The 27,350-nt window shown below is 47.8% G+C and overlaps 2 protein-coding genes and 1 long non-coding RNA gene across 5 annotated transcripts; all 3 read left to right on the top strand.

Moving 5' to 3' along the window:
- Window positions 1-121: 121 nt before the first annotated feature.
- On the top strand, window positions 122-2,985 carry LOC135291721 (centrosome-associated protein CEP250-like). The gene is made up of 5 exons (XM_064405991.1): window positions 122-771; window positions 970-1,139; window positions 1,955-2,026; window positions 2,357-2,479; window positions 2,758-2,985. The coding sequence occupies exons 1-5, from the start codon at window positions 708-710 to the stop codon at window positions 2,983-2,985; spliced, it is 657 nt and encodes a 218-aa protein (XP_064262061.1). The 5' UTR covers window positions 122-707.
- Window positions 2,986-3,643: 658 nt separating this feature from the next.
- On the top strand, window positions 3,644-27,150 carry LOC135291723 (uncharacterized). Of its 3 annotated transcripts, XR_010354457.1 has the most exons (6): window positions 14,143-14,607; window positions 16,929-17,019; window positions 17,399-17,719; window positions 20,500-20,566; window positions 22,067-22,238; window positions 24,595-27,150. It is a non-coding gene; the product is annotated as an uncharacterized LOC135291723 (long non-coding RNA). The 3 variants fall into 3 exon arrangements; XR_010354458.1 differs by lacking the exons at window positions 14,143-14,607; window positions 24,595-27,150 and adding an exon at window positions 3,644-4,201 and having other exon boundaries at window positions 22,067-24,216; XR_010354456.1 differs by lacking the exon at window positions 24,595-27,150 and having other exon boundaries at window positions 22,067-24,216.
- LOC135291722 (serine/threonine-protein kinase PAK 3-like) lies at window positions 7,231-14,130 on the top strand. Its single transcript, XM_064405992.1, has 7 exons — window positions 7,231-7,292; window positions 8,530-8,639; window positions 9,467-9,584; window positions 10,420-10,519; window positions 10,939-11,135; window positions 11,466-11,600; window positions 13,124-14,130. The coding sequence occupies exons 2-7, from the start codon at window positions 8,596-8,598 to the stop codon at window positions 13,166-13,168; spliced, it is 639 nt and encodes a 212-aa protein (XP_064262062.1). The 5' UTR covers window positions 7,231-7,292; window positions 8,530-8,595; the 3' UTR covers window positions 13,169-14,130.
- Window positions 27,151-27,350: the final 200 nt, after the last annotated feature.

The following is a 27,350-nucleotide window of genomic DNA, read 5'->3' as shown; positions in this document are numbered from 1 at the left end:
CTGCTGGCTTAGTTAGCCAAAAATAAAGGTAGCAAGTGGTCTTGTTCATCTATTCCAGTCATTTAATTGGCTGGATATCTGTCCCTCCTCCTAGAGAGTTCTTGTGCAGTTAGAAACCTACTTCTGGTTTCCTACTTATGCTGCTAGAAGCCAGAGGTTTTGCTATATGGTTTGGTGAATTCCTTTAGTCCCTTTTACTTAGAGAGTGCCTGGCCAACAAAGTACCTATACGTCCACTATGAATGGCATGAAGCATTGAGGAGTCAGCCAGGAGAGCCCTGTTCTGTCCTGCACCTGCAGAGTGACTTGGAAGTGCTGATGAGCTCAGGGCTGTGAGCAGAGGCTGGGCTTTTGTCCCTTTGCAGATACTTGGTGGGCACACCCATGTGTGATAGGTCAGGCAACAGCAATTTCAGCTTTGGTTGCTGAGACCAAACTGAGCTGGGCTAGGTCATGAGGAAAGGTTGCCCAGTCACGTGGAGGGGCCTGCTTTGCTATGTAAAGTGGCAAAATAGTCCTGCTGTATCTGAGTTTCCATGCAAGCCATTTTCCATACTAAGGTGTAGGGATCTTAAGGACATCTTACTGCAGAGGCTGCCCCTGTGTGCCAGGAGCAATTGCTCTTCATCTTCACGCCTTGTAGGTCAGAGAAGGAGAGCCTGCAAAGCAGCCTGCTGGAGGCTCAGCAGCACTTATGGGAGCTGGAGATGGCCAGGAGCCGTGTGGAAGCCCAAGTGCACAGGGCCAGGCAGGCCAAGGAGGCGATACTGGGTGAGAGCCTGGTGCGCTTTGTTTCTGCTGATGGCCCTGCCCAGTGCAGTGGCTGCCAAGGCAGCTCTGTGCGCAGGGCTTCTGAGCAGTGAAGCAGCTGAGGGCAGGTCCCTCCTTGCCTGAAACTGGAAGGGCTTAAGGCCAGCAGTTTCCTGTGCTTGTGGAGTGTCTGACTGGTGCCGTGTGTCATGTTTGCAGAGGATGTGAGGGGCCTTCGTCGTGAGCTGCTGGCTGTAAGAGCTCTCAGCCAGCAGCAATGTGAAGACATGGCTGAACAGCTCCGCTGGGCACAAGAGCAGTGCTGCAAGGCTCTGAGACTCTGGCACTCTGCCCAGGAAGAGGAAAAAAGGAATCTCGTGCAAGAACTGGTAAGAAACAAGAGGCACCTGAAGATTTCAGGCGGGTTTGGTGGGCTGTCTCAGCAGAAGAGCAGCCTGAGTATGTGACATGGCCACAAGCATCTGCTGTAGGCCAGACGTTGCTGGGCCAGGCAGCAGGGGCCTTCAAGGGCTCATACTTGAAGGCCTGTGAAGAGCCAGAGGACAATGCTGGGACAGAATATGCATGCACAGGTTGAGGATGGGCATCAGCCAAGTTCCCCAGGAGGCTGGGTGGTCGCCACCCAAAGCATGGCAGCGAAGGGGCAGGATCTTGCCCACAGCCTTGTGCCATGCAGCAGGCGGCTGCTGACCTTGCTGCCAACTGCAGTCCCAGCAACTGGCTTCCTTGCTTTCTGTCCTCCCATGGTGGACAGATGTCTTTGGGCCTGAATCATATGCAAGAGGCCCCGTGTTGCTGGTATTTCAGCTGGTGGCCTGCCTTGTGACTGGATCATTGAGGTGCTGGCCTCATCCTCATCCTGCAGTCCATGTGCAGCTCTTCCTTGATCAAAGGGCAGGGGCAATGTGAGCACAGAGCCTCTGAGAACAGGCAGAAATGCTGAGGAGAGAGGGGCCAGAAAACAGGCAGCCATGAGAGCAGGGAAGGAAGGTGGCATCTCCTTCCTTCCAGCTGCTGACACTCCCTCTACATTTTGGGTTAGAACAGCATTGCTGGAGGGCACAAAGTCATGACTCATGTGCACTTTCCAGGTGGGGGGGTTGGTGGAGGGATGAAGCTTCCATCTCTTTCTATGGGGAGCATTGCTTGTACTTCATCAGGAAGTGTCTGTTCCCCTCATCAGGAGAGACAACTGGAAGAGCAGCATGTGGAGGCACGGAAGCAGCTGGAGGAACGGGCAAACTTCCTGGCAGAGGTACAGAGGGAGCAGGAGAAAAGGCTGCTTGAGATGAAGGGGGAAATTGCCCTCATGCAAGCTGAACAAGAAAAGCTACTAAGCAGAGGCAGTCAAGAGGCACAGAGTGTGGAAAGAGAGTTTGTGTGCTGTTTTGGACTCCTCTGGGCTCCTTATGGGCACTGCTTCCCTGGGCACTTTCTGTCTGGGTGGCATTGTCTCTCAGCTGGCCCCATAGAAATACGAGCATGAGAACAAAATGCTTTTGGAAAGCGAGAGCACATCAGTTTTGGTTGCCACACAAGTGGAGTGTGGGAAGTTTAAAGCCATCTTCTCTTCCTTTGTGTGCAGGTGCTGCAGGAAGAGCAGCGTCAGAAGGCTGCTGTCATCCACAAGGTGTACCAGCTGCAGAGAGAGCTGAAGCAAAGTGAGCAGCTGAGGCAGAGGCTGAATGAGCAGTGGCAGAACGGGCAGGTGAGCCTGAGTAGGCAGGCAGCAGAGGGAAGGGCAGTGATGGGGGCAGGAACTGGAGATCTGAGGAAGGGGAGGCAAGGACTACTGCAGGCCCTGGAAGCACAGAGCCTGGCAGGCTCCAGTGCTGAGCAGCAGGAAAAAGAGCTGGGATGCAAGGGTTAGAGCTGGGTAGAGAAGCAGAAAGAAGTGGCTGAATAGAAGTGCTTTAGAGACTGGAAAAGAGGAAACCTGAGTGTGATAGCAGGTGCCAGTAAGATTTCTCTTGATGGAATATCAAGGTCATGCTGCAGGCTGAGCTGCAGGAAGCTGAGAGGAAGATGAGGGCAATGGAGAAGAGGCACCAAGAGGAAATGGAAAGGATGCACAAGGTCCTGCTGCAGTGCAGGCTGGCTGAAGAAAAGCAGGTGAGTGAAAGAGCAGGAGGCACTGCAGTCCTGCAACAAGTGGTCTCTGCCCTTGCTGCCTTTCCCCTGCAGAGCAGCAGTGGATGGGGGCAATGTCTCTGACTGCTGTGCTCTGTGGGCTCCATGGCAGCTGGACAGAAGGACACTTCCTGGGCTGCTGAATCTCAGCTGCTGCCCTGGGCAGCAGGGCTAGTGCTGTGGCCAGTGGGCCAGCAATCCTGTGAATGTATTTCTGCTGGCCTCTTAGTGCTCCCTTTGTTTTTTGAGGGGCTTGTTCAGGTGAGCATGGTGACCCCCACAGATTCTGAGCAAGTTCTCCCTGTCCATGGTGACTGCAGTCCTCAGAACGGGCTGAAGTCTAAAGTTGCTCTTTCCCTTTCACACTCTCCTCTACGGCTGGCTGTGACAAGCTGTAGTCTCTGGCTGCTTGTGTGGGTTTGACTTGAGGAAGAAGAGTTGACAGCTCAGCCTGCAGCCTAGCACCAGTGCTGTTCCTAAGGGCTTGTGCAGCGGCTGCGACTGGCCTCTGGATTCCCGGCTGCTGCGGCCAGTGCCGCCGGCAGTACCGAAGGGGGAAGGGCACTCTCCCGCGGAGAGACTTCCTGGGGAGAATGCTTAAGGCGAGATGCCTTCAGGAGAGCGAGAATCCCCGGAGCTGTTTGGAGAGGAGTCGGGCTGCGTCTCGCAGGAGAAAGACAGGACCGCGCTGACAGGGACAAGGGAGGTGTTTTATTCAAGTGCGTCGGGCGCGGACAGAAAAGCTTGTCCGGCAAGGTCTTATAACTAGAACACAGCGACCAATCTAAAATTTTGAGAGGAGGGAATAACGCGTGACAAACAGCTCGGATGTCCAGTGTAAATAAATTAGGGGTTGAACCCTGACCTCTAGTCCAATCATTCAATGTCCAGGTCAGAATGTTCTGGATGAGTGGGCAAGGACCATGAATAACAGACAGACAGTCAGGGAGGAATTTAGGAAAGATAAGAGTGTAAACTGACGGGACAATTCAGAAGAGGGAGAGAGAGAGAGCCCGGGCAAAACCATAAACAGGAATGGGGGGTACAGGAATAAACCAACTTAAAACTAATGCACCCCAACAGGCTTGCCTTTGAAATGCTCTGTCTGGGACATCTCTGCCAAGCACCTTTCTGACACAAACAAATTTCTTCTCCCAGGTGGACACAGGATCTGCCATCGAAGCTGCTGGTGCAGCAGCATCCTGCCAAGAAGCCTCCTCTCCACAGCCTGAAAACCAGAGCATGAGCAGCTCGGCCCGCTCAAGCCAGGAGAGAGAGAAGCAGTTCCTGAAGCTGCTGAGTACGTCCTGGGGATTTCTTGTGTGACCGAGCAGTGTTTTATAGTGTGTGAGCCTCAGCATGGGCTGGAGCACATGTTCCTCCTGCCTTTGGTGTCAGACAGATATTGTGGATCTCTACAGAAGACAGTGTTGTGCTTGGGGGCAGCCAGGCAGCACTTTGAGGCGTTCCTTTTGCCTTTGAGGGCAGCTGGGAGTGGGGGGGCTTTGCCTGAGCTTCCCTGTGCAGTGAAGACAAGAGCAGGGATTGTTTTGCAAGCAGCAGAAGGCTGCAACCCAGCCAATGACTCTGTGAAGGTGTGTGTGCTAGTCTGGCCAAACTGATGAGAACACTTGGCTTCCTGGATTCCCTTTAGACTCCTGACCTGTCACCAGTCATTGGAGACAAAATACTTCCCAGAACTTGATTGTCTGTGGGACTGGTTTAATGCTGGTGTTGTTTTTATGACTGTTAGTACTTCTACTGTTCCTTCTACAGTTTGGGTTTGATAAGAATTCTACATTTGGGTTAGCCTGACCTTCTGGATGAGAACATCCGTTGATAGCACAAAGAAGAGAGGAAGAGGTCTTTTCAATGTGCCCTAAAAGCTAAAATGTTACATTCTTAGAACAATCCCGAGGTATCAGAGAGGAAGAGTTGTTTTCAAAGTGCCCCAAAAGACGAAAACCACCACACTTTTTTTGACAATCCCTGTTTGATATTTTTGTTGTATGCCTAGGAAGATGCATCAAAGAGACACATCCATGTGGCATTTCCAGATAGAACTGCCCTGCAAGCAATTCTCAGGAGGAAGCATGCAGCCCCTCTGCTGCGTGTTCCTCCAGTACCAGGCACTTTGTCACTGCTAATGCCCAGCTGGTAAACACTCTTGGAATACTAAGCATTGGCCTCAATCCCTGCACAGATTCCTGCACTCGAGGAAAGCACACCAAGGCCTTGGTGACTCTGCAGTACAGCTGAGTTGCTTCTTACAACTAGTAAGAGCTGCCAGTGCAGTGCTGTCAGAGACTAACGGGTCAGGCACAGAGCAGAGCCCAGTTTACTCAGTGTCTGCCATCAGCTGTTGGGACAAAAGGTGGATTGATTGACTCCTCCGTGGGTCTGAAGAGAAAGACAACCATGTTCTGCCTTGAGTGGGGTCAACAGCTTGTAACAGAGCTGGGTCTGCCTCTGGCTTCTTGACAGTGGCTGTCAGTGGCCGTTCGTGGGCTTTGCCAAGCTTTTTGTCATCCCGCCCTGCCACTGACAGCTGCTGTGCCTGCAGGGGCTGGAGCCTTCCTCAGCTGTGGGGTTGCAGCTGCCGCCCCGTTGCTGCAGCTTTGCCTGGGCTGGTGAGAGGATCAGCATCTCCTTTGTGCAGGTGTCTGTGTCACGGCAGCGCCTGAGGAGCGGCGCTGTCCTTGTGACCCGTCTGGGCTGTGCCCTTTGGGAAGATGGGGCACGTGGGTGCTGTTCAAGGGGCCAAGTCCAGTGCCCGTGGCTGCTGCAGCCCAGGATGAAGACCAGAACTTGTAGTTCTTCACTAAATGAGGAACGGGCAAAGTGGTCTTCAGAACTTAGCCTGCTCCTAAATAAAAGGGTTCTAATTCTTAGAGGCATTGTTCTTGGATGTAGCATGAGCTGCTGTTCTCTGAAAATGTCAAGGCATTCTTTAGGCAAACTGCTGAGAGGAAGGGAACATCCCCTCCTCTCCTGGAATTCACTTTGCAAGATTCTTTCTGCTCTGCAAAAAGCAGATGTTGATAAAAATTCATCCCAGATCCCAGGGTGCATTGAATCTTTGGAAGTATGTAATCTTGTGCTGAATCTCCCAAGAGAGTGTTTCTTCCCAAGAAAATGAAGGCTCCTGATTTTTCAGCCCTCCTTCCCATTTGGAGATGACAGCCGCTGGCCTTGGTGCCTGTTTATCTTCTGATTTCTGTCTGCTCTGATGGTTTTTCCATGGGCTTAGTTTCCCCTCAAGGCAACCCTGCAAAGGAGTGTGGGAGAATCAGACTCTGTGCAGAGCTGCCTGTTTTGCTGGGGCTGCTGTTGTTGTTCTTGTTGATGTTATCATTAGCTAAAAGACCACAAATTGCTCAGAGCCCCAGAGAGTGGAGCTGGGTTTCAGATCTCCTGCAAGCTCAATCTCTCTGTTTTGAACTTTGCTTCTTGCATTTTGTTTCTTTCAGGGTGTGTGGTGAGTGTGGAAGATCCAGAAAAGAAGTATACTGGATGGGAACATCTTGGCAGTGGGTGAGTGCAGCCAGGAGTACAGAACCACGGGCCAGGAGTTTTGGTGGTGCAATAGCATGTGGGGAGTCAGGCAAGCTGCAAGCATCTTCAGAGCCTGGCTCCAGATTGTCCTTGTCTCACTACTGAGGCAGTACAAGGCATCATCAAAGATAACTGGATGCTGACAATGTCTTGGCTGCCTCAAGGAGCAGGACCTGGAAGCCCTCCTGTCCCTCCAAGATGGGGCACCAGTTTGCCTATTTTCCCAGGAGACATGGTTTTGTATGATTCAAAGTAATATGGCCACACTCATGAAGGAAGGAAAACCTGAGAGAGCAGGTTTTGTGTGTTGTTTCCCACCAGACAGCTGTCAGATAACAGCTCTCAGTTGCATTTCTTAGTATTTTTCTGGAAACAATATTCAGTGGTCAGGAAAATAAGAAAGGTTGTGTGGCATTGCCTGAGTTTGGCAGGTAGGATGAAAAGAGAGCAGTGAGAAGGACCAGCAGCACTGTGTGTTTCATTGCCTGGAAAGGCACGTCACAGGCACAGACACAAGAAGAAAAAGGCAAAGAAAACCTCCCCACATGCATAAGCTAGTGTGTACATTGGAGATTTTTAGCAGACCTTTTTCTTCCTGTGGGAGCCAGCTTTTCTCTTGGACACTCTGCATGGCAGAGGGCTGCTGGGCTGCTGTGCCCTTGGCTGAAGAGTAGACAAATCCCAGTGTTTTAGAGCCACTGCAGGCAGCACAGAGCTCCTGCCTGGGCTGCCTTTTGCTCCTCAGCACTGAACAACTTCTCTGCTCTTGCCACTGTTCTGATTCTAGGGGCTTTGGAGCTGTTTATAAGGCCTTCGACACTGCCACAGGACAAGCGGTGAGTGCCCGTGCAGATCTTGCAGCTCTTGAGTGCTTTCCCTGTGATGTGATCTGTGGCCAGAGCTTTGGCCTGCCTGTCTTTGCTGCAGAGGCTGTTCTGCAGAAGCAGTCTGTCTAGAGGCAGGCTGCAAAATGCATTTGAGACAGACTTTGTCCTTCCTACCTACCTGAATGAATGCAAGGATGGCCGTGGTGTCTTTCAGAGGACACGCTAGCTTGGACTTACTGGATAAATGTGCTTAGATTAGCTGATGGCAAGAGCCATCATTCCAGACCAATTCCTCTTAAGCCCAGGATCAGACACAGATATTTTGTTTTCTATCACGTGATTCAGTTGGAAAATACAATGCAAGCCCTTCAAAAAGAGAGATCTTGTCTGGAGCACAGTTTTGCCTTTGAGTCCTAGGGAACCTAGTTCACATACACACACACCTACACACACAGAGACACAGACACGTGCACAGATGAATGAGAAGAAGTTGATGAAGAGCCTTAAATAATACAACCTTGTGTTGATCCTGTGTTCCACTAGAGAGATGCTCTCTGTTCTGACCAGGCATGGGGGTGTCTTGGAGAGTCTTGCTGCTCTTTGGGGCTAGAAGTTCCAAGTCCTGAATTCTTCTTTTTGACTATCAGGAAATACATTCCATCTTCCTTGATAGTAAGGAATTAGAGAAGGTAGTTCCTTATCCAGCTGCAGAGCTGTGCTCAGGAACTGCACTTGGAGGGAGGTCTTGGAGGCGTCCGAAAGCCCCAAGCCCTGTGCTTAGAACCTGGGGCACATCCATAGTGTACCACAGAAAGGGGTATTCATTTTTAAACCCATTCAATAATTTCAAGTCTAAAGATTGCTCTTCAAAGTTGCAAAAGCCAAACTGAAGAAGTGTGGATGTGCTGGGATTGTAACTTTACTTTGAGTCGCTTTGCAGTTCTTTTTTGGCAGCATTTTCTCCATCGTGTTTGTATGTGTTTACTCTGGCACACAATTGAATTGGCAGCCGTCTCTTCACAGGAGAAAAATTACTTTTGGCTTCCAAAGCGTGTGTAAATGATAATAGTAGTGCTAAACAAAGTCTGTTTGAGAAGTCTGTGGGTGCAGAGGGTGGTGTTAGCGCTTTGTGGTTGATGGTTTAGAGTCCCTTTTTTCCGAGGTGACAAGGCATCCGGGCCCGTGAGTGCCCGGAGAAAAAGGCTCTGGCCATGTCTGTCCCTAAGAGCTTTTGATGTCATTGTAGGTGGCTGTAAAGGAACTTTATCTCCAGCACCAGTGCTGTGAGGGAATATTAAAAGAAATCCTGCTCATGAGAGAAAATAAGAACGCCAATATTGTCAGCTACTTAGAAAGGTAAGTAGTTCTGGTGATTTTCTGGGAATGTTCATTTCCATACTTGCAAGGCAAAGATTTAAAAGCTCTTTAGCCACTGGCAGAAAATGGATCTTTCAATGAACATCAATCCACTCCTGCACCAGGCATGGGAGGAGTTTGCATTCTGTCCCCATGAATGCTTCCTGACATAAACAGCTTGAAGATTGATCTCAGAAACCTGGCTCTCTTACTAAGCCAGCAGCCTGTATGTTCACTTGCTGCATGTGGTTTTGCTGGTTTGGGGCATGATTTTTTCCAAGTGTTGGAGGAGAAAACATGCCAGAGATTATGTACCTTGTGCTGTTCCCACTATTTTCCATAGCCTTGCATGCCAAAAGACTAGGCTAGGAGACACATAATTTGCCAGGTCTGAAATTATTTTCCTGTTTGTGACTGTCCTTTCTGCAAGGTTTTCCAAAGGGTGTTGGCAGTGCTGCACACCCACTTGCCTTTAGTAAAAGCTGTGAAAACTGTGTCTCCTTGCTGCTGGAGGGAATGGTGCAATTTGTGTCTGAAGATGATGAAGCAGCTGCTGGGATGTGTCCACTTCCAGATTTCTCTTTTTCCTCACTAAACCTCCTTTTTCCCCTGCTTGCCACCTAAGCCGTCTCCTTTTCCATGGATGTGCCTTCCTCCTTTAGGTGGCACAGATGGCAGGCACTGGCTAGCCTAGGTGGAGTGTGTCTTCATTTGATTGCATCTTCATTTACCAGTGACCTGGAAACAAAACTCCGCTGTAGTCTTTTCTTCCCCACAGCAATTCAGCTGTGCATGTTCAGCTCCATGCTGTTGCTTTCCTCTTGCAGCTACCTTGTGGATAAGGCTGTACTGCTGGTGTTGGAATATATGGATGGAGGCTCCTTAGCTGATGTGGTCACCGTGAGAAGGATGGCTGTAGGACACATAGCAACAGTGTGTCGGGAGGTAAGGGGTCCTGCTTGTGCTTGGCATGGCTTGGACATGGCTCGTCCTTTGAAAGCACTGCAAAGTGAGTGATTCCATGTTCAGAGCTTTCTTTCTTTGTTGCTCTTCTGCTTCAGAGAAGAAAGAGCATCTGGACTGAACTGCCTGCCAGTGTTCCTGCCCTTCCTGTACTCTGTTCTTCACTCTTATCCACCATCATTGAACTCTCTATCTCTTTTTCCTTTTTATTTTCTGTTCTGCACTTTGCCTCCCACAAGCCTTTGCCCAGAGCCTTTCTGCACTGCCTTCTTTGCCTGTAAGTGCAAAGGTGCTGCTGTGAGAGTTTTAAACCAGAGGCCAAGCCAAAGAGAGACTCATCTGTCACAGGTCTCCACTCCAAAGGATGGCATGGCACCCAGCATGGTGCTTGCTGCTGCAAACTGACAAAAGAGCTACTTCCAAGTCTGCTGTCGAGGCAGCCGTAGAACCCTTGTCCTCCAGTCTCCCGCCCGACAGTGATCCCCTTGGTATCCAAGGCAGGGACGTTTTCCTCTTTTGGCAAACCATTGTTTGTCGTCCGGACGGGGAGAGCGCATCCGCTGCAGCAGCGCTCATTCTGACTGGCTTTGCAGGGGACAGTCTGGAGCAACGACTGACTGATGCTTCCCCCTCCAAAGCTAATATGCCTTCCCTTGGAAAGATCCTGCTCTCCTAGTGCTGCAGCAGCAAGCTCTTCCTCCTGCCAGCACTCACTGCTCCTTGGAGATCTGTGAATCTTCAGGAGCAGCCTCCTTTTGCATGTGATGAAATCAGATCAGGCTAACTTTTGGCCTCCTGTTTCTTTTTCTCCTGGCAGTGCCTGCAAGGCCTAGCTTTCCTTCATGCCAAGCAGGTGATCCACAGAGACATCAAAAGTGACAACATCCTTCTGGGCCGGGATGGCTCCGTCAAGCTGGGTGGGTATTCCTGCTGAGGCGCAGCGCTGCGGGGAGGCGGTGTGGGGCTGCTTTGGAGAGGTGCCGGGTGCCAGCAGTGGCTGCTGAGAGTGCAGGGAGCGCTGCGCAAGCCCAGGCCGCAGCTGGAAGGTGCTGAGTGGTCTAGAGAGCAACCAGGTATCCAGAGGAACTTTGGTTTGTGGGTATTCCTTCCAAAGGGAGACAGTGTAAACGTTCAGGGGAATGAGGAAAAGCCAAGGTTTTGTGGGAATCCTGGGCAGGTTGTTAGCTGTGCAATTGCCCATGTCCTTGGCTGCAGCCCTGAGCAAGGAAAGCCCAGCTACTTTTCCAGCTGGATTCAGCACTGCATTCTGGGACTGAGAGTGAGGAACACTTTTCCTTGGTTTCCTACTTGAAGCAGTGTTTGTTTTCCTCCTCAGCTGATTTTGGCCTCTATGCTGTGCTCAGCCCTGAGCACAGGAAACGGAGGTCGATGGTCGGGACCACTTACTGGATGGCACCCGAGGTGGTGAGAAGAGAGCCTTACGGCCCCAAAGTGGACACCTGGTCCCTTGGCATTGTGGGAATAGAAATGGCCACAGGAGAGGCTCCTTATATGCAGGAGACCAGTGTCAAGGTAACGTGCAACTGTGCTCAGATAGCCGTGTCCTTCTGCTCTCAGTCCATTAGAGAAAATCCCATTCCCACAGCTTGAAGTGCTTCCAGCAAGGGCCACTTCAAAAAAGGTCTCTGGGGCTCACATCAGCCGTCAAGGCAAGACCTGGTGCAGCTTGGAATAGCTGGGGCTGCACTGGGGCCTTTTTTCCTTTGGGAGACAAGGCTCATCTCTAAGCATCTGCTAGGCAAGAAATTGCCACTGCAGACTGGAGTTTTAAAGATGGAGTCTAGGTGAGCCCTGAAAGGTATGGAAGAATCACGTAGAGTCTCATGTTTCCTTTTGCTTCAGGCCAGCTACCTGATAGGCAAGCAAGGGGTTCCAAATCTGCACCAGCTCAGGCTACCCCCTGGCTTGTGTGAATTTCTGGGCTGCTGCCTGCAGATGGATGTGGACAGGCGAGGCTCTGCCAAGGAACTTCTGCAGGTACAAGGCAAAGCGGCTGCAGGCCAAACAGCTGTTCCCTGCCAGGGTTTGCTCCTCGGCCAAACTCCAGGGAATCAGATGGGCCCCCCACAGAGTAATCTCTGCTCTGGGTGCTTTTCAAATGAAAACTAAGTAGGATCTTGATTGCTGAGGTTAGAAGGGACCAGTGAAAGTCATCTAGCGCAAAACTCCAGCCACTGGCAAGGGCATCTTCAAGTAGATCAGGTTGCTCAGAGTCCCATCCAAGCGGAGCTTGAATGTTGCTGGGCTTGGGGCTCCTCCCAGCTCTCTGGGCAGCCAGTGCCAGTGTTCCAGCACTCTCCTCACAAACAGTTTCTTCCTCAGAGCCAATCTGAATTGAGTGTCTTTTAGCTTAAAGCCGTTCCCCCTTGTCCTCTTGCAATTGGCCCTGCTAAAAGAAATGTCCCCAACTTTCCTAGAAGCCCCTGAAACTATTGAAAAGTCTCCTTGGGGCTTGCTCTTCTCCAGGCTAAACAAGCACAAGTCTCCAAGCCCTTCCTCAGAGGAGAGCTCCCACCTTCTGGTCATTTCTGTGTCCCTCTTTTGCTCTCAGGTGCTGTATTCAGGTTTGCCTGGTAGCAAAGGAACTGAAGTATTGCAATGCTGGGGATGGGGGCTTGAGGAACACAATGAAAGCAGTCCCTGCCAAGCGGTTTTAGATTGGTCTGTGGGAAGGGGGAGCTGGGGTGGAGCTCACTGTGAGCATCCGAGAGCACCCAGCTTGTCCCTCCTGGCCCACCCTTGGAGGTTTATGCCAGCCAAACAGGCACAGCTGTGCAGGATTTGTGCCAGCCCCATGTGCTGCCTGGCCCCATCAAGTAGATGAGAATGGCTGTGGCTTTGCTGCCAGGTTTGGTGGCAGACAAGGAGCTGGTGACCAGGCCACTTCCTTGGCTGTGCCTGCTGTGAAGGAAGATGCCAGCCAGCACAGGAGGGAGTGGGGTGTGCTGAGGCAGACACTGCTCTTCCTGCAAGCCAGAGCTGAGTACGTCTGCATCCTGCTGCTTGTGTCCTTGCTCCTGGCTTGCTGCTGAAAACCTGCATGTCCAGAGCTCTCGAGAACAACACGTGGGATCAACATTTTTCAGAGCTCTTGGGAGTCTCTTGAGAAATGCCTTATGCCCCACATCTCTCTTGGACACTCAAAGAGCCCATATCTGTATAAAAGAGGAGCTTGAATAAGTCTGTTGACTTTCCTGAAAGGAATAAATCCTCAGGACAGCAAGCAGCAATCCCACAGTGATAGCAGGACAAAAATCCCAGCAAGTGACAACATCATGAGGAATGGACTAGTGCAGTTCTGGGCCGTGTTTGCCTGTGACAGCAGCATGCTGGACATGAAGGCAGATGTGCTGCTGGTGCCCTCAGTCCCATGTCTGTGTATTTCTGGGTGCCGGAGGAATCCAGCTCAACCCTGTTAGGAACTCAGTTTGGAAAAATGGTTCCTTTTTCCTTTGTCTCTTTTAATTTGGTTTGTTTTGTTTCTTTTTCCCTTTGGGCAGCATCCATTTCTGCAATCAGCGGAGCCTCTCTTAAGCCTCTTCTGACAGCCTGATTGCTGCCATCCCTGCAGCAAGGGAATGCAAGAAGCAAAGGAGATGACAAGGTGTGAGAGTCTGTCCGAAACTTCCCTCATTTTTTGCCTCTCAATCGTCATGAAAGCCAAGACCACCGGGGAAAGGGAAAGATCCTGTTCTGAAAATCCAGGTCTGTCTGGTCCACCAAGCCAGATTATTGCCTATGGGTGTGTTTGCTCAACTCATGGAACACTGCACCCAAGAATGGGCAGTGTGCTCTCCTTCGCCTGCATCACCTAGCAACGCTAGTGCTGGAATTTCTCCACCCTTCTGACTTGGCTGGACTTTCTCTCTGGAATGACCTTTCTGGAGGTCACCACTAAAGGACCCTCCATTCACCGTACATCAACCACCGTGACAGATGGACTGAGATGGGAGAAGGTTCTCCCCTCAAGGACTGAGACGTGCGACCCCTACATGGAAAAGCTCCCCTCTTTTCCCAAAAGGACTAAGACTGAAATCCCCACCGTAGGGTGAGGGAAGGTATGCGTGGGGACCAAAGCAAGTTTTGCAAGCGACCACTGGACCGAGAAGACAATGGTTCCTGCTTACGACATCTGCTGCTGACGACGCCTGTTCCTGATGGACTACTGATGGATTCCTTGTACCCTTTATCAATAGACTATTTTGAAATGGGTCCCCTTCCCCCATTTCAAAAGGACTATAAAAAAGGTTAGACCTGACTGATACCTTTGAGATCTCCCCTGACGTGAAGACGACCGGCTCTTCGTCGACCGGACTTCGAGGGACTTTGTCATCTGCACGTCTGGTAGCTATATACCTCCTTGCCCTCCCTCTCTTCTTTTTCTTTTCCTTACTCTTTTCCCTTTCTTCATTCCCCTTCTCTCTAACGCATCTTTGCTATGGCTATTTAATAAAAGTACATTTTGATTTTACTGCAAATCCCCTTGTCGTGTCAGTTTTTGCACCCTGAGATCAGTGAAAAAGAACCTACACGAATCACGTCCTTAGGACGGATCGTGTCACAAGGACCACTTCAGCACTGGAGAACAGAGCCTCTGAGAGCAGGTAGAAATCCTGAGGAGAGAGGGGTCAGAAGACAGGCAGCCATCAGAGCAGGAAAGGAAGGTGCCATCTCCTTTTCTCCCATCTGCTGAATTTCTGCTTAGGACAGCATTGCTGGACGGCACAGAGTCACTACTGATGTGCATTTTCTGGTGGAGGGTGGTGTGAGGCATGAAGCTTCCACTGATTATTTGGGGAGCTTGGCTGGGACTTCATGGGAAGTGTCTTCCTTCCCTCACCAGGAGCTGGAAGGGCAGCGTTTGGAGGCACAACAGCTGCTGGCACAACGGGCAAACTTCCTGGCAGAGGTAGAGAAGGAGCAGGAGAAAAGGCTGCTTGAGATGAAGCAGGAAGTTGCCACCATGCAAGCTGACCAAGTAGAGGTACGAAGCTGAGGCAATCAAAAGGCAAAGGGTGTGAAAAGAGAGCTTGTGTGTTGTTTTGGGCTGCTCTGCACTCCTTATGGGCACTGTTTCTCTGGGCTCTGTCAGTCTGGGTGGCTTTGTCTCCATGCTGGCCCTTGGTAAACAGTGCTGGAGAGACCTTTGTGCCATTAGGGAAAGGACTGGCCAGGTGAGAGGCTACCAGAGTGCAGGTTTGAGGAAGGCAGGAATGGCACAGCAGGCCCAAAGAGAATGGGAAAGGCAGAGCTGTGTCTCAGAAGGAGGGAGGTGCCCCAGGAAGCTCCCTGCAGAGCCAGGCTGGAGCTGTGGGAGCAGGCTGGCTGTCAGGCTGCTGAGGAGGTGCCTGAAGCTGCTGAGTACGTCCTGTGTGTTCTTTGTCTGATGGAGCAGAGCATGGTGTGTGTGCCTCAGCATGGCCTGGAGCACATGTTCCTCCTGCCTTTGGTGTCAGACAGACATTGTGGATCCCTACAGAAGCCAGTGTTGTGCTCGGGGACAGCCAGGCAGCACTTTGGGGCATTCCTTTTGCCTTTGAGGGCAGCTGGGAGTGGGTGGGCTTTGCCTGAGCTTCCCTGTGCAGTGAAGACAAGAGCAGGGATTGTTTTGCAAGCAGCAGAAGGCTGCAACCCAGCCAATGACTCGGTGAAGGTGTGTGTGCTAGTCTGGCCAAACTGATGAGAACACTTGGCTTCCTGGATTCCCTTTAGACTCCTGACCTGTCACCAGTCATTGGAGACAAAATACTTCCCAGAACTTGATTGTCTGTGGGACTGGTTTAATGCTGGTGTTGTTTTTATGACTGTTTGTACTTCTACCGTTCCTTCTACAGTTTGGGTTTGATAAGAATTCTACATTTGGGTTAGCCTGACCTCGTGGAAGATAACATCAGTTGACAGCACAAATAAGAGAGGAAGAGGTCTTTTCAATGTGCCCTAAAAGTTAAAACATTACATTGTTAGAACAATCCCGAGGTATCAGAGAGGAAGAGTTGTTTTCAAAGTGCCCCAAAAGAAGAAAACCACCACCATTTTTTTACAATCCCTGTTTGATATTTTAGTTGTATGCTTAGGGAGATGCATCAAAGAGACACATCCATGTGGCATTTCCAGATAGAACGGCCCTGCAGGCAATTCTCAGGAGGAAGCCTGCAGCCCCTCTGCTGCATGTTCCTGCAGTACCAGGCACTTTGTCACTGCTAATGCCCAGCCGGTAAACACTCTTGGAATACTAAGCATTGGCCTCAATCCCTGCACAGATTCCTGCACTCGAGGAAAGCACACCAAGGCCTTGGTGACTCTGCAGTACAGCTGAGTTGCTTCTTACAACTAGTAATAGCTGCAGAGAGGCCTTTTATAAGGTCACTTCCAATGAGGTTTATTTGAGCACGCAAAAGGGGATCCAGAGACAAAAGATGAGCCATGTTCTCTGCACAAGGTTTAAGCAGGGGTGGGTTCAGGCTCGGTAGCAAGGGGCAGGGGAAAGGGAATTGGCTCTCAGGGAAGAAGGGGCCATCCACCAGGGGTACCATGACCCCCTCTCCTTACATATTGTGGCTAAACCACTAAATGTGTTTTTTTCAAAGGAACTCTTGCTGGATATGAATGGAGATACTTGGTTGTTTCCAATTGGTGAAACATTAATATGGCTTAAAACTCATGCGGCAGGGGAATAATTCAGCTCTGTGCAAAAAGATATTGTTGAGTTCAAATTGGGTGCTCACACCCAATTCAGGAACAATCATATTTCTCTAGTGTGCATGCAGCAACCATAATGAAGATTTGTTTTCTGAAATGTCTGGCCATAGGTAGCCAAGTGGAATCCAAAGGAGAATTCCTTCAGTCTGAAGGAACATCTATTTCAAACCATTCAGACTGATTGGCCTGGCTACACTGACATAGACAGACAGAATTTGAAGATAATATTCAGTCGTTCAGAGAACGGGAAAGAAAAATACCCTGGAAATGAAGCCAAGATTCTTAGAATATGCTGAGGTAGCAGGGACCTGCCAGGATCCTGGTCCTGCACAGACACCACGAGAGTCACACCCTGTGCCCAAAGAGTTGTCCAAATCCTTCTTGAGCTCTTTCTGCAGTGACCACTGGCCTGGGGAGCCTGTTGCAGTGCTCAAGCACCCTCTGGGCCATGAATGTTTTCATGATATCCTGCCTAAAGCTCCCTCAATTCAGCTTCATGCTGTTTCTTTGAGTCCTGACACTGAAGGTCTGTTTTCCTTGCATGGAAAGAACTATGACAGTTGATATTTAGGCTTTTTAACATGAACTATTGGATCATCCATACAGAAAATCAGCTCCATCTCAGAACCCCACCAACACCAGCCAAGTGACATCTCTGGGACCTTCTGAGAGAGACACTCCAGCAAGACCTGCTCAGGTATTTTGTGCATTTTTACTATTCTGGACTGTATGGTAAATTTTAGCAGACTTGCTGGTGGTGTAAAAGCTGTGATGTGAATGTGCAGGACCTTCCCTTTTGGGAAAGACTTTGATGGAGCTCCTGAATGGGAATGTCTTTCTCCCAAAGCATTTTAGCTCCAGACTTGAAGTAGGACTTGCTAAGTGCTAGGATGAGAAAGGAGGGATGAGATAGAGCCTGTATTTACCTGCAGTACTTGCTGGTTTGAATGCTCTTTTTAGTTAAGAAAGATGTGTTTTCAACCTTGGCCAGTTCAGAAATGCTGCCTTTTCAGAATGGGAGCAAAAGCTGACCCTGCTCATAAGTTCATTAACTAATTATTTTGTTATTGTTGCAGAAACGGCCTCTGGCTTCCGACTTGACCAGTCCTGTGACGAGCAAGAAGAGGAGAATTGGTCACCAGCCCAGTCATGTCCAGGCAGCAGCTGGTGGCCACTTTTCTTCCTTCTTTCTGCCTTCCACATCCCTTTGCTTTTTGGACATGCTTCCAAGTTTTGGCTCCATTTCCCCCTGCACCCATGTGGTGCAAAAACCAGAGAAAATTCAGAGTTCCGTCATCCCAGCGCCTGCCAGGGTGCAGAGGAGATCCCCAATTCAAACAGGAAGAAAAATGAATTGGGGAGGCTGAAGCAGTTGCATCCCTTGGATTTCGATGAAGGTATTAATGAGCTGGTTTCCCTGACTCCTGTGTGCATAACTGTGGTGTAAAGATTTGGTTATTAAGTGAAGCTTCTGCCTGAATTAAGGTGCAAGTGCACCTAGTTCCACAGTCAACAGTAAAAATATTACTGAACAGTAAACAAAAACTAGGCAGATGGAAAGAAATAAGGGAAGAGAGGCAGGGTGAGGGGAAGAGAGAGACATTCAGCAGGAAGATACCATCCCCACATGGGCCCTCTGTCATCCAGCTGGTCCTTCCTCACCCTTTGTCTTCTCGGTGGTGGAGGCCCCAAGTCTCTCTGGAGGTACCACCTTTCTACTGTCCAAGACTGGGGTATCCACAGGGTGGTCACAGCTGTCCCCACATCTTGGGCTAGAAGCTGTGGAAGCAGTGATTCTCCTTACCCACACTCTCTACAGTGGAGTTTCTGTCTGGTGTCCTAATTCCAAACCTTCACCTCTGCTAGGCCAAGGCTTAGTGATTTTCTTCCTTCCATCTGTGCTTCTCTCAGAAGCACAGATTCCTTTTGTGGTGGTTCATCTTATGGAAACATCCTTCTTTGACAGTGTTTGGAAACAGTTAATTGTGCTCTTGCACCTTGTGACAAGGGAGCTTTGAAAGCTGGCTCTGGATACACAAAGGCACTGCTCTACATCACGCTCTACCATTACCCCTGCTGTATGGTCATGAAAAATCAAGAATCTTTTTTTTTTTTCCTGCCGTTAGATTAGATTGTATCTCTTGCTTTAAAAGACAACAACAGCAAAGCCCAGAACCTGTGCTGCTGGAACCTTGTCTAAAATGACATTAATTTTTAGAAATTCTCCCTCTAAATAGTGCAAAAACCAGTCGAGGACAAAGAAATGTGAAATTGCTTGCTGTTGGGAGAAGCTGATTAAAAGGAAGAGCCAGGCATTACAAAACCACAGGGAATGGGTTATTTCTTTCCATTTGATTTCTAGTAAACTGACAGTTGACTGAGACACCGCTTTTTCCATCAGCAGATTTCCAAGACTGCATGCTGAATGCACAAACCTGTCACACATTGATTTCAGGCTAGTTTACTGAAACAGTCAAATCTCTGTGATTCCATGTTTTTTTCACTGAACTCAGCCTTTTCATGGAAACACCAAAAGCCCGAAACCTGGGGTGTGGTTTCCTGGAGATCTACTTTGAACTGGGCTGTGAGATCCTCTCCATTCCAGCTGCAGAATTTCCTTCTTCAAAAGCTGTGGAAGTAGTACAGACTGAAAACAGTGTTGAAAAGCTAAAGATAAAGGCATAAAGAACACTTGATTTCTGATGACAGGGACACAGGCAGTAGGGCAGAGTTCAGTTGCTTTGTTAAATCTGTGGCTTGTCTCTTCTGGAGGTTGACCTTGCAGATTCCAAGTTGGATTTGGTGTGGAGACAGGTTTAGAGTGTGCAGATGCCTCTTGCAAGTGCTGTGCTTGTAGATACAGGTGCTTTGAGATGGTCTTCCCACATTTCTTCTGGACATGAATACAGCACCTGCAAACCTTGGGATGCCTTTGGAAGGATTTCTGCTTGAATCCATAAACACATGAGCAGCTTTTATCAGGAGGCAGTAACAAAATTCTGCCCAGCTGGTGAAGGAAAAATCTGTTCTGTGTTTCAAGTTGGGGCTCAGGCTGAAGCTTTTTTGTGGACTGAGTCATGAGAGCAAATGCACTTTTGGAAATGAAATGCTCACAGCAAAGGCAAGTTGTATTCAACATGCTCTGACTATTGGTATTTCTGTCCAGCTTTATTACTATATTTACACTTCTTTTTATACTTCTGCTATACCATGTAATAGTTTGAACACTGAAATCAACAAAAGCAAATGGAACATCACATGACCGCTTTTTCCTCAAGAATTAAAGCTCAGGTGGCCTAAAGATTGGCAAGAATGGCTGAGCTTGAACAAGATTACTTTGTGTAAATAAGGGCAATGGAAGCTCATAAGGAATGTAAAGGATCCTGTGGGTCTTTGATGCTTGGCACAAAACCTCAAGAGGAAAGCAGAGATTTCCAAGATCCTGAGTGTTCCTTCCTGTTTCTGCTGACTTTTCCTTATGGCAGCTCTTTTTATTATCATCGTAGCTCTTCAATATTTCTTTGGAAAGAGGGCTTTGAGGTTATGTGTGCAATGCTTCCCAAATGCCTTTGGAAAGAGCCAAAGGGCAATTCACAAGTGCAGAGCTGTTTCCAACCCCATCCTGCCACGTTAATCGGTTTTGGCTGCAGGTCATTGGAGCCTTAGTGCCAGTAAGCCCAATAGAATGGAATTGGCTTTTCTGCTGACAAGAGTGCAGGCACTCCTCTGAACTTTGGGCCTCTGGAACTGGCAGGGAATTGGGGATAAAAACATGGTGTGAGAAGAACTCAGCTTCCTTCTTAATTTCTTGTTAGAACCTCAATATTGGTCTCTCTCAAGCTGTTGTCTTTTGTGAAGCTGCATCTGTTGCTGCATGAGTTGAATGGCTCTACAGATGGCACCTCATGCCTTCATATGAGAAAATATATAGCTGGGGCTAACACTCTGGGAATGCACAATCTGTAGGATAAAGTGTCCATTCCCTCTTTCTAAACCCCAGGACAGGCTACTGTGGAAAAGGTTGTGTGTGCCCCATTAATAAATGTTACTGCTTCTTCTGAACAATTTCTTGTGAAAAGAAAGGTCTGAAGGACTTTTCTCAAGACTGTCCAATGGGGATCCTTTGGCCTTTTAATGATCTCCTGATGAAGAGTGTCAAAATTCTGCTTTTCTGCAGGAAAAAGAACAGATACTTCCATTGCCTCCACATGCTCTGCAACAAGCAACCAAGCAGACTACTTGAGGTGAGTCAAATAGCAATTCACTCTTGCCACTCTCAGTGGGGGGCAGTGTCCATCTCTTTGCTGTGCTGAAAGGATGAGTTTGAGCAGGTTTTGTTGGGCCTCCAAGGCTCAGAGCAGAGATGAACACCGAGGTGGGTGAGGCCCGGACGGGCCGTCCCTTCCTGCAGTGCAGCAGCACAGGCTCAGCTGCAGCAGTGCTGCTGCATCCCCTCATGGCATTTGCAGGAGAGGAGGGAGAAGTGTGTGTGTGGTCTAAAGCCCTGGAAATTGCTGGCAGCTTGTGTCAGGGCAGTGATGTTGGCAGGGGCAGCCAGGCCTCCTGCAGCTCTGGGGCTCTGGGGCAGCTGCGGCCTTTGGAGCAGGCGCGGCAGGGCCCCGGCTCACATTGCTCCGGGACCTCCCAAATGTGGAAAGGCATCTGTGGTTTTCTTTTCAAAATTATCCTGCATACTACTGAGGTGTATCAGGCCTGGCATGCATCCTTGGCACAAGTTGTTGTCTGTCCTGCTACTGAATTTCAACTTGTTAGCAATTTACTGCTTGTAAATATTAATCTCAGGGTGGTTTGAAGGAATTCATTCTGATGTGGAGGGAGTTTTTGTCATCCAATAAGAACCAGACCTTCAGGCCCAGAGGAGCAGAAGCATTGGTGTGAGAGTGTTGGCAAGTGGCATCTATTGTTCTCATTGCCACTTCATCTTGGATTTGTATCATGAGCTTGATAAACCTCACACCTGCTGATTTGAGGGAGAAGGGAATGAAGAAGGTTTGACTCCCATCAGTGGCTTTAAGCATTAATGAGTTTTGGCCTCCTGAGGAGCTGATGTGCTTTGGGTATTTCTTCTTGTAGTTTCTGACTTGTCTAGAGTTTGTTTTTGTGGCTTTGTTTCCTTTTGTGTATTAGAAATGCCTCCGTTCCCAGGTCACTGATGTAACTGCTGTCCACTAGAGGAATCAAATAGTATCATTGACTCTGCTTTACCGTTAGGCATAAAAGAATGTAGCTCAGAAGTTCATTCAGCTCCATAAATACATTCCTTTACAAAAATATTTTGCAGATGAATTTTCAGAATCATATGTAACTCAATTTAGTTTTTCCTACAGAGGAAGAGATTATAATTTAGTTATGTTTCTTCTCTTCCTGAAGCTGCTGTGTTTGTTTTTCCTTTGACATTTGAAATGAGGGCACATAATTTCTAAATGTGCTCTACTTGCTCATGAAGAAAACCTCTACAATGTAAGCTATTAGTAACTAGAAATGGGCCACATAGAAATTATGTGTCAGATTCCCAGAGTTACCTGACTACATTCTCTTGGTGCACATGACCTTGAAAGTAGAAACTATCAGTCCCAGAGCCACTGACTCAAAGTTTGGGTGTCTGTGTTTTTCATTACCCTGTGCATGGTGTCAAATTATATGTGTGTTTTATGGATTAGAAACATACTCAAATGCTCTCTTAGAATTCACTCAGAGAAAAATGGTCTCATTTTTACCTTTAGAAAATACGGAGCCATTGTCTCCTTGGAGCAACGCCAGCGCTACAAGGACGACTTCAATGCAGAATATGAGGAATATCGGAATTTATATTTAAAGATTGACAAGATCATCAAGAAATTCAGACAATTTCAGGAGCAATGGAAGTCTCTGACTCCAGGCTCCAAGGCCTATCAGGTAAAGAAGGATAAAACCATGAAGACTGTGCTTCATCACAGCAGTGTTTTGGATTCCCTGGAGCTGCTCAGTGAGACAGAGGGAAACTGTGGAATTGGCATATATGCTCAGACACTGCTTGGGCTGGGTCTGATTTTGGCAAGACCCTGCCCAAAAGCCCCTGTTTGAGCTGTCTGTGAAGAAACAGTTGTCTATGAGAGGTGTTCCAAGCAGAGTCTTAGAGCATGGGCTGCTTCTGTTGCCTATTGAGAGGCTTAGTTACAGATCTTGGGTGATGCTGGGAGATGGAGATTTGTTTTGCAAACTTGCCAGAAGAGTGGTGGCTCACAGAGAAGAAAATCTCTATAGAGTCAGACTGAGTGTACTTTTAGTGTTTTACCAAAGTGTGCATTTTATGGTGCCAGTGAAACATTTTTCATGGTTTGTTTGTTTGTTTGTTTTTTTCTTGAAGTTGCTGTGTCAGCGCATCCTAGCAGATTATCAGCAGTTACAGCAGGTGCGTGTGACACCAGACCTGCAGGGCCATGGCAACTGCTAAGTTTGCCTCAGGGCTTTCTTAAAGCAGAGGACATCAGATTCTAAACTCTGCAGAAGTGTTTGCATGGCCTGATTTTCTTTTGCTTTCTCCTTCACAGGGTAGCCCCAGCTACTCTGAAATGAGGAGCAGGTGCCAGTACCTCCACAAGAAGCTGGCCCATATTCAAGGCTGCATTTCTGAATTTGAGCAGCAGTGAGTGGAGTACTGGCACCAGACATCTGTTTCAGCAAGGGAACATCTGTGAACTCAAGATTTTTCATTTGAACAGAAGATTAGGTTTTTTAGGATTTCTGAAATTAGTACAGAAGAGTAGGTTATGTTAGTACTGAGCAGTAGATGATTTCTTATAAATGTAGGATTAGTTCAAAGAATGTAGGAAGTTTAAGTTGAAGTTGAAATATGATTGTATTGAAATTTAACAATAAAGAAATCTCATAATTGGAATTCCTTCTCTCATTGTTGATTGTATCATGTTTGGAGTGGCTTGTTGCTGGTCAATTCTTTTCTTCAAGACTTAGGTTTGTCCATTGAAATAAATTGATCAGTAAAGGGTGGAAGCCCACTACCTCCACTATGAAGTGCTCATTTTAAGAAAATATTGCAGTTGGTGGAAATTCTTTATGATAAGTGTAGGGGTGATTTTTGAGCTCCTTGTTAATTCAAACTCTTTGCCAAAGTTGTCAAAGGCTTAGAAGTTTGGACAACCCTGTCCCCAAATGACCTTGTTTTGGAGGGTTGCAGAGGAGTGCACATGGGCTGCTCTAAGCTGTCAGCTGAAGCAGCTCTCAGGACTGCTTGTAAATCATGGCCTCACTTTCACAGTGAGCTGGGAAAGATCCATATCTCTGTAAGAGTTTTGTAAAACACTTGGAGAAATGTTGGAGGCAAGGTACTTCAATGGATTTTAAAAGGAAATTCAGTTCAAGTGTCCCTATGGAAATGCTGTCCATTTCTTAGCATTTTTAAGACTAGTCTGTCTCAAGCAGCCTTTCTAGAGAGACACAGATCGTGATTCCTGCACAGACCTATGGGGACTTTGAAGACTAGTCCTTTTCCTAAGTTTCCTCCATGTATTCATTCAGCTGACATGGCAGAGGTGTTGCCAGCAAGGCCGTAACCTTCTTTAGGGAAAGGATATGAAATTGATTGAGGGAGGATAATATTTGGGAACACTCAAAGGTGGCTGGGAATGCCCCTTTATTCCTTGCAGAGCATTCTACAAATTCCTCCATCGTCTCCAAGCCAATGATGTTGAGTCCCTGTACCTGAGAGCCCTTGGGGTGTTTTGTGATTGAACACCTGAGCCGTTGTTGCCCTTCTGTTCTCCTTCAAGCCAAGATCAAGAAATGTCACCTCCTAAACCCTGAGACTTGGGTCCATTTTTGCCTGGCTCAGGGGGTGCTCCTCCAGCTCTGCAGTGCAGCAGCCCCAGGGACGCTGCCGTGGGGGGCATGGGGTGAACTGTGCTGGGCTGCCTCCCCTGGGCCTGCTGGCTGCTGCTGCTTGACAGAGCGTGCCAGAGTGCTGCTGCCCAGGCTGGGCTGAGCCTGAGGACTTTTCATGGTTAGCCCTTCATGACATATCTTTCCCTTGATGGGATTTCTTCTAACTCACTCTACACTGCATTAGAAAGTTTTATTTCCATGCTTTAACAAATTGAGGCTTCAAATTCTCATCTATATTTCTCCCTTTAAGTCCCTTATGTGTTGGGGTTGGCTTCCCTTGGGGGCAGGTGTATCAATGTAATGATACCATCCCCTTTTATTGCTGCAGGAGTGCTTAGGAACACTTCAAATGGTCCTTTCCACTTTTCTTTAGGTGGCTTGTTGCTCTGCTTTCTGACATAAGACACAGTTCCCAGGTGGATAAGGATGTGCCTGAATCACCAGGGATGGTCTCAGCAGAAACTTGTGGAAAGATGAGAGCACTCTCCAGAAAGATGATAAGAAGGGACTGAAATTATAATTTCCTATCATGGGCTCACTTTTTTCTTTAGAAGCCACTGAAATTCTGGACCTCAAGAGAGCAAGGGGAAGCACTGGTGGCCACTTCAGTGAGTTTTCCTGGCCACTTTTATTCATTTCTGGTTTTAGACTCTGATTTGTTCTGTCAGCCTTGCTGCTGAGATTGACCTCCATGGACTGAGTAGGTCCCATTTAACTGGGAGTGTTTTGCATTACTTTTGTACAGTTTCATCTCTGAAATGAGAATCTCTATCTGATGACATTGCAAAAGGAATTCCTAATCTTAGTAGTTTTTCTTTTATTATTACTTGAGGTGATTCTTTAGGATTTGGTTGGTTTGTTTGTTTGTTGGTTTGGTTTGTTTTTTTTTTAATGACAAGAAAAAGCCCCTGACCATGCAGAAAATGGGTCTACTAAACTGTGGAAGGATTGATGTCTGGACAAGGCCAGGACATTCTCCTGTGGGAATTGGACAACCTGGCCTGCAGTTTACAAAGTTACTCTGAAGACCACGTACTGTCCCCAGAACGAGACAGACCATGTACTGTCCTCCAACAGATACATCAAGGAAGAAGGAGCATTGTGCCCAGATGAAACCAAATGCCAAGCACACAAGTGGGAACTGCTAATTTGGCACACCTTAGCTAAAGATGCTTATGGTGTGACAGCCAATCAGTAATTAACATGCATGTGTGAATGCAGCTACTGAACCAAGGAGCATTAAGCATTAGTGGCGTGAGACAGTGTCTAGAGAAGGATAAATGTGCCAAAGCTGCTTAACAAAGGGGAGCAGCATGTAGCCACATGGACTGTGAGTGTCGTTCCTCGGCCGACTCTCCATGGGACCCTCTTCCCTTTGGCGCCTGTGAACAGGGACTCTCTTTGCTGAAATGCAGTTCCCTGAAATGCAGTTCCCCTAAACGTGGAAGACTCCGAGCATCAGGTTCCCAGGCATAGCAGGAATCTATGGATGCACTAATGGAGCACTAACATTCTCACCCTGCTCTATTTACTTTCCATTTAAATACAGGCTGGTAGAAGGAGAGATCTGGCTTTGATTTCTCCCTAAGTTACCTGTTGCACTTTCAGGTTAGGAGTACATGCAAAATGCAGCTAATCACTCTCTCTATCCATGAATATTCCACTAGTGGACTGACATACAGAAACATCCTTTTTCTCTTTCTACCTTCCCAAGTGGTGCAATAATGAACAGGAGACTTGCAGAAATCACACAGAAAATCACCAAAACTGCTGAAATTAACACTCAATTCCATGAGAAAAGCTCCTGAGAAAATGCTTGACAGGATCACTGAACAAACTCAAGTTTGGAAGAGAAACATTCCTTTTGGCACTGATCAAGGGGAAAGAAAAAGAAATGCTGTAAAAATTCCAACTGGAAATAAGGAGAAAGACAGGAAGCAGAGGAAGAACAAGGCCCTGTCAGATGAGCTGTGGAAGGTAACTTTGTGCCCCAGCGCTGTCAGAGGACGTTCCCTGTCATTGGTGCAAGCAGCTGGAGACAGAAATACTGCTTGATCTGGGGGCCACAGTCTTGGTCAGTGCAGAGGTGGTTCAATAATGTGACATGAGGGAGTTCCCCCAGAGCACCTGGGATGCCTGAAAGAAGTGAACAGCTCACCACAGCCTGGCCCCTCGGCTGCTTTTCCTTCTGACCCTCCTGGGGAGGCTCTGACATTTCCTCTTCCCTGGTGGAAGTGCAGCTGCTGCCAAGGGAAACATCCCCACACTGACTCAGTGTTCCCTTTGCTTGCCATATGTCCCATCTGCTGTCCCTGTCCAGGAGAGCTGCTCTGCACGGGAGGAGGAGACCGAGGGAGAGCCTGGGAACATGGGGGGCTGCAATCCCTGCTGATCTGGTTCTGTGTATGGATGGGTAGAGTTAGACTTGGATAGTTACAAGTGTAGGGATATTTACATACATTGACTGATATTTGTGTAGGTAGCTATGTATGTATATTGTTATATTGATGCATGTATATTGATCTGTTTACATCTGGAGTTATATTTACATATTTCTACATTTGTGTAGCTACTTTTATTGCTGGAGTTGTATGGATTTTTTTAATGGTCCATTGAAATTTGTACATTTATGTTTGTTATGTGTGTATTATATGTCACATATGGAATGAAATATGTATTTACATCTATATATTCTTATGGATATATATGTATTTACTTCTACTTAAATATATATGGAGTTGCATAGTTCTACAATTGTATTTATTTAGTTCTGGATCTGAGATTCTTTAGAGAGGGATATTGATATTCCTGTATTTGTATATGGACTGTAAAGTGGTAGTAATGTGCAAAAAATTTAATTGTTAAACTTCAATTCATATTTGTGTATAGTGAGTTGTAGAGTTGCAATAAACTAATTTTTTATACTGAAGTTGATATTTGTATATATTTACAAAGCACAATTCTCTCAAAAAAAATAGATTTTAAACTTAAATTGATATTTGCATGTTTATATATTGGCAGCACAAGTGTAGCAATTTAAAACAAATTTCATTTTTAAACTCAAGGGGTTTTTGCATATTTGTACATTACTAGTGCAGATGTAACTATCTGCGATAAATGCAATGATTC

This window comes from Passer domesticus, unplaced genomic scaffold, assembly GCF_036417665.1.
Source record: "Passer domesticus isolate bPasDom1 unplaced genomic scaffold, bPasDom1.hap1 HAP1_SCAFFOLD_107, whole genome shotgun sequence".
NCBI classification, from domain to species: Eukaryota; Metazoa; Chordata; class Aves; order Passeriformes; family Passeridae; genus Passer; species Passer domesticus.
The sequence above is the reverse complement of the archived record's forward strand: the minus strand, read 5'-3'. Positions and strand labels throughout refer to the sequence as shown.

What these genes read in the sequence shown, in the direction of transcription:
- LOC135291722 (XM_064405992.1), top strand. Translation starts at nt 8,596, where the DNA reads ATGAGAGAAAATAAGAACGCCAATATTGTCAGCTACTTAGAAAG. An exon ending in ATTGTCAGCTACTTAGAAAG is followed by an intron (nt 8,640 to 9,466) that starts GTAAGTAGTTCT and finishes TTCCTCTTGCAG; the next exon opens with CTACCTTGTGGATAAGGCTG. An exon ending in CTGCCAAGGAACTTCTGCAG is followed by an intron (nt 11,601 to 13,123) that starts GTACAAGGCAAA and finishes CCCTTTGGGCAG; the next exon opens with CATCCATTTCTGCAATCAGC.
- LOC135291721 (XM_064405991.1), top strand. Translation starts at nt 708, where the DNA reads ATGGCCAGGAGCCGTGTGGAAGCCCAAGTGCACAGGGCCAGGCAGGCC. An exon ending in GGCCAAGGAGGCGATACTGG is followed by an intron (nt 772 to 969) that starts GTGAGAGCCTGG and finishes TCATGTTTGCAG; the next exon opens with AGGATGTGAGGGGCCTTCGT. An exon ending in GGAATCTCGTGCAAGAACTG is followed by an intron (nt 1,140 to 1,954) that starts GTAAGAAACAAG and finishes TCCCCTCATCAG; the next exon opens with GAGAGACAACTGGAAGAGCA.